Genomic DNA, 6,000 nt, shown 5'->3' with positions numbered 1-6,000 from the left:
TTAGTGTAGTGTTAGCGCAGTTTTAGCGTATTTAGCGTAGCTTACTGTTAGCGCAGTTTTAGCGTAGCTTAGTGTTAGCGCAGGTTTAGCGTATTTAGCGTAGCATAGTGTTAGTGCAGTTTTAGTGTATTTAGTGTAGTGCAGTGTTAGCACAGTTTTAGCGTAGCTTAGTGTTAACGCAGTTTTAGCGTGTGTAGTGTAGTGTTAGTGCAGTTTTAGCGTATTTAGCGTAGCTTAATGTTAGCGCAGGTTTAGCGTATTTAGTGTAGCTTAGTGTTAGCGCAGGTTTAGCGTATTTAGCGTAGCGTAGTGTTAGTGCCATTTTAGCATAGCTCTGTGTTAGCGCAGTTCTAGTGTAGCTTAGTGTTAGCGCAGTTTTAGCGTATTTTGTGTAGCTTAGTGTTAGCACAGTTTTTTAGCGTATTTAGCGTAGCGTACTGTTAGCGCAGTCTTACAGTAGTAGGTGCAGCATAGTATTAGCGTAGTGTTAGTGCAGTTTTAGCATAGTTAGCGTAGTTGTACGCAAGTGTAGTCAGCTAACTTAGTTTTACAGGCAGATAAAGCGTAGTTTAGAGAGTGTAGCTTAGCTTAGTTCTAAAGTGAAGGGGCTACAACTCCCAGCATGCCTAGAGAGCCAAAGGCCGTCCGGGCAGGATGGAAGTTGGAGTTTTGCAAAATTAGCAGAGGCACTTGCGCTCTGCTACATTAAAGTAACAGAGGCCATTGGGCTCTGCTACGTTAACGTAGCAGAGGCGAGTATGTCCTTGTAAAGACGGGGAACCACACACATTTTTTGTTTTTTTTTAGCAAAAAAGAAAAACGTGTGGTTCCCCGTCTTTTCATTTTCAGCCAAATACCAACCAAACAGCAACAGCCTGACGTTACGAGGGTGGGTGAGGACCTTTGTTACGGGCCCTCCCCAGCCTAAATAACCCCAGCCTGTTACCGCCTAGGCCCAAGAGCGCCATATTTGGAGCTCTGGGCCTGTTGGTATCGGCTCTTTCCGGTACCCCTGTGGCGGTGGGTACCGGGGTAATAATTGGGGGTTAGCGCTAGCTGTTTTTGGGGCTAACGCTAAGCCCAGACATAGTAATGGACTCCGTCTACAAGACTGCTTCCACTACTAAGTCTGTAAAGTAATAACAAAGAAAAAAAGCACACACAAGTTAAAACATTTTTATTAGGAAAAACACTTCCCCACAGCGCTTGTTAACCATTTTATTAAAACAAAAGAAAAAATGCAGGTCATGGTCGTAGTCCACCGAATCCGACGTAGTCCTCCGAATTCATGTATCTAAAACGAGAAGAATAGCACATAAAAATGGGTTAGTACATTTTTGGGGGATCTTCCCCTGGAGAGCCTAACTTACCACCCCCGTTCCAGCTCCGTCATCTTCCTGCAATGCTACACGTCCAGTGACGGAGCAGGAACGGAGGTGGGTAAGTGGCCTTCTGATCACTGTATCCAGCCATCTATACAGAGGGCTGGATACTGCATTAACATAGCAGAGCACAACTGCCTCTGCTACTTTAACATACAAGGACGTACTCGCATCTGCTACGTTAACGTAGCAGAGCCCAATGGCCTCTGTTACTTTAATGTAGCAGCGCGCAAGTGCCTTTGCTACTTTTGTAAAACTACAACTTCCATCCTGCCCGGACGGCCTTTGGCTCTCTAGACATGCTGGGAGTTGTAGCCCCTTCACTTTAGAACTAAGCTAAGCTACACTCTCTAAACTATGCTTTATCTGCCTGTAAAACTAAGTTAGCTGACTACACCTGTGTACAACTACACCAACTATGCTAAAACTGCACTAACACAACGCTAATACTACGCTGCACCTACTACTCTAAGACTGCGCTAACAGTACGCTACGCTAAACACGCTAAAAAAGTGCGCTAACACTAAGCTACACTAAATACGCTAAAACTGCGCTAACACTAAACTACGCTAAATACGCTAAACCTGCACTAACAATAAACTACGCTAAATACGCTAAACCTGCGCTAACACTAAGCTACCCTAAATACGCTAGACCTGCGCTAACACTAAACTACGCTAAATACGCTAAACCTGCGCTAAAACTAAGCTACGCTAAATAAGCTAAAACTGCGCTAACAGTGAGCTACGCTAAATACGCTAAACCTGCACTAACACTAAGCTACGCTAAATACGCTAAAACTGCGCTAACACTAAGCTACACTACATACGCTAAAACTGCGCTAACAGTAAGCTACGCTTAATATGCTAAAACTGCGCTAACACTACACTACACTAAATACGCTAAAACTGCACTAACACTTAGTTACACTAAATACATTAAAATTGCACTAATGCTACACTAACTACACTAAAATTGCGCTAACACTACGCTAACTACTCTATGCCTGGGCATGCTGGGAGTTGTAGTCTCTTTACTTTAGAACCTATAACCTACCTCCTTTCACTATAAAACCTAAACTACGCTAACTACGTTACAATCTAAGCTAGCTACGCTACACTAATGTTACACTACGCTAACCCTACGCTTGTTTCCCTCTCCCCGTCTACGCTACCTACTCTAGCTAGCCTCGCTACGCTAACTGCGTAGCGGAGGAAAGCTGCGCATGCGCTCTTAGTTTTCTGAGAATTGGGCGCAGGTATTTCCCAATCTGGGAAAAACACCATACGCATGCGCGAGTCTACGCTATAACTACTGCGCATGCGTGACATTACGCAGACATTACGCAATGAGCGTAGCGTACGCTAATAGCGTGAACTCGCGCATGCGCATGGCGTTTTCCACAGATTGGAGAAAACTTAACATCAGCGGTGATGTAAAGTTTTTTCCAATCAGCGTAGCGTACGCTAATAGCGTAGACTCGCGCATGCACATGGCGTTTTTCACAGATTGGAAAAAACTTTACATCAGCTGCACTAAGCCTACGCTGGTTTCCAGCTTCCCTGCGCATGCGCTCTCAGATTTCTATAGCTACGCTATCACTACGCTACTAACGCAAGCCCTTCGCGGTACGGACAACTGCGCTACGCTACTAACGCTGCCTACGTTAGCCCTACGCTGTTAGCATAGTGCAGCGCATGGGCTCTAAGTTTTCTACGGATCACCAGAGCTCTTACCTAAGGTTAGGCGTGTCCTCCAGCAATGTCAGGTCGCCGCCCCCTGTAGCCCCGCCCATAGTTGTCATGGCTCTTCGGTTACCCGTATCATTCCTCCTCTTGTCACCACTGCGTAGAGCGGCGTGGAGCGGAGTCTGTTGTAGAGCCATGTCCATCAAGGTAACGTCCTGTACATTGATCTATGGGCCGAGCGCACGTGGTACTGCAATCACTGCCGTGACGTCATTAGTGTTCTCTGGCGTGATATTTTCACACACCTGGTACTGCAATCACTGCCGTGACGTCATTAGTGTTCTCTGGCGTGATATTTTCACACACGTGGTACTGCAATCACTGCCGTGACGTCATTAGTGTTCTCTGGCGGTTATGTGATATTTTCACACTTATAATGACGTCACGCATCTATGATTACAATTCACCCGCGGTAAGGTGGATGATGAGAATTCACCCGGGGTAAGGTGGATGATGAGAATTCACCCGCGGTAAGGTGGATGATGAGAATTCACCCGCGGTGAGGTGGATGATGAGAGTTCACCCGCGGTGAGGTGGATGATGAGAGTTCACCCGCGGTGAGGTGGATGATGAGAGTTCACCCGCGGTGAGGTGGATGATGAGAGTTCACCCGCGGTGAGGTGGATGATGAGAGTTCACCCGCGGTGAGGTGGATGATGAGAGTTCACCCGCGGTGAGGTGGATGACGAGAGTTCACCCGCGGTAAGGTGGATGACGAGAGTTCACCCGCGGTGAGGTGGATGACGAGAGTTCACCCGCGGTGAGGTGGATGACGAGAGTTCACCCGCGGTGGGGTGGATGACGAGAGTTCACCCGCGGTGGGGTGGATGACGAGAGTTCACCCGCGGTGAGGTGGATGACGAGAGTTCACCCGCGGTGAGGTGGATGACGAGAGTTCACCCGCGGTGAGGTGGATGACGAGAGTTCGCCCGCGGTGAGGTGGATGACGAGAGTTCACCCGTGGTAAGGTGGATGTATGAACACTCCGGTGTATACGTGCTGATGCTGCATTATACCCATATAACTCCTCACAGCTGTACCTGCTGATTCTTCAATCAGGAAATAAATTGTTTTATTAGGGATAATAAAGGGCACGTTTGGTTTTCCTAAACAATTGGGCGCTGAATGTCTTCAGAACCTTGTGTTTCTCCAGTACTTGTAAGTGTTCATGAAATCGGCCCATTGTAAATTGGACCACCATAGTAAATAGACCAACCTTCATCTGATAGGAATGAGGCCAGAAAGGGACAGATCAGTCCATGATCGCTGTGGATTTTTCTTAAAGGTTGGAGATCCTCTTCCAGACGTGCAGGTCTTTGATGGAGGTCCCGGAAACAAGACCAGCATCAAGGAGGTGTTTGGGAACAAGAAGGGTGTGCTCTTTGGCGTTCCAGGGGCTTTTACCCCAGGATGCTCTAAGGTAGGTTATTCACTATTTTTACAGCGTCCGGTGTGAAAGAGGAGGTAGATAAAACCGGAAAACAAAGCTGACAGCTATTCCTTTCACTCCTTTTATTCCTATACATATATTTGGCTCATTGGATCATGCATTTTATTTGGACAGACTGGGGTGAAAGGCTTCGAGACGCCGGATTGCGGTCTATTTTTGGAAAAGTGGGAAGGACATTACAGGACAAGACTTATAGGAAGCCTGTCACTACTAAACCCCAGCTGCATAAAGACATACTGGTGGTTTTAGGGTCTGTAAGGTGCCTATATTAATTCTGCCCCTTTTCCCCACATTTGTGAGGTTATTGACATAACATTTACTTTACTGGAGAAAAGTCCACAACTCCTGTCCAGAGACTGTAGGCAAGCGCACATTGGAAAGACAGTCATTGTAGATGCACAGGTTTGTATACACAGGTTTGTATACACAGGTTTTGATGGTGTAGCTAGTGGTCATTAAATGGTGCAGAACATGGTGTTCGTACACATTTCAGTGAAACGTCACTTCAGAGCACCACTTTGTGTGAAAATCACTTTAGCAAAAAGTTGTACACTTTTTGCACGAGTGTGACATCTGCACCAAATTTACGCCATAAAGCCTGGTAAATGTCCCTTAGTGTGCAGATGAAGCCGACGATAGTACACCTTGCTTCACTACTTGTGCAATGAAGTGAGGGGCCATCTGTGGCTTCATTTGTGCAATGCATGCATATGTGCTCAAAGCTACTGGAGATAAGTTCCTGACTCCTCTCTGATAAGGGGTTAAATTTATTAACATTACTTCAAGGACATGCGCCGTAAATATACAGCGCTGCATAGCATCACTTTGCGCAGAGCAGCGTACATTTACGACGCGGCTGTGACACTAGTGCAGGAGCTGTGATCGCTTCATTCCCGGCAGGTCCCAGTGGCTGACAGCAGCCCCGGACCTGCTGGTAATGGGGGACATCAGCGATCGTGCTGATGTCTGCCATTCACCCCTCAGATGCCGTGATCAATACAGATCACGGGATCTGCGGCAGTGCGGCACTTAAAATGGCTGATCTAATCGCCTGATCAGATCAGCCAAAATGGCGCACCGAGGTCCTCTCACCTGCCTCCGTCCGTCTCCCGGGGTCTTATGCACTGATCTGCCTTCCAGCAGACCAGAGCAGAAGATTGCCGATAATACTGATCAGAGCTATGCCCTATGCATAGCACTAAACAGTATTAGCGATCTAATGATTGCTATAGATAGTCCCTATGGGGACTATAAAAGTGTAAAAATAAATGTAAAAAAAAAAAAGGGCAAAAAATGTGACAGCCGATAAAGTTCACCCCTTTTCCCCATATTAACCCCTTAAGGACCAAGGACGTACCGGTACATCCTTGGTCCTGCTCTTCTGATATAACGCGGGGTTACACAGTAACCCAGCGTCATA

The 6,000-nt window shown here is 46.8% G+C and overlaps 1 protein-coding gene across 1 annotated transcript in view; it reads left to right on the top strand.

Moving 5' to 3' along the window:
* The first annotated feature begins 3,060 nt into the window (after positions 1-3,060).
* PRDX5 (peroxiredoxin 5) overlaps positions 3,061-6,000 on the top strand; it is a 41,934-nt gene continuing 38,994 nt past the window's right edge. The window contains exons 1-2 of the mRNA XM_056527153.1: positions 3,061-3,277; positions 4,416-4,550. Of these exons, the coding sequence (XP_056383128.1) occupies positions 3,080-3,277; positions 4,416-4,550 (333 nt within the window). The 5' untranslated portion in view covers positions 3,061-3,079. The remainder of the gene's footprint in view (positions 3,278-4,415; positions 4,551-6,000) is intronic.

This window comes from Hyla sarda, chromosome 6 (assembly GCF_029499605.1).
Source record: "Hyla sarda isolate aHylSar1 chromosome 6, aHylSar1.hap1, whole genome shotgun sequence".
Classification (NCBI taxonomy): domain Eukaryota; kingdom Metazoa; phylum Chordata; class Amphibia; order Anura; family Hylidae; genus Hyla; species Hyla sarda.
Note: the sequence above shows the minus strand (reverse complement) of the source record. Positions and strands in the feature narration are given on the sequence as shown.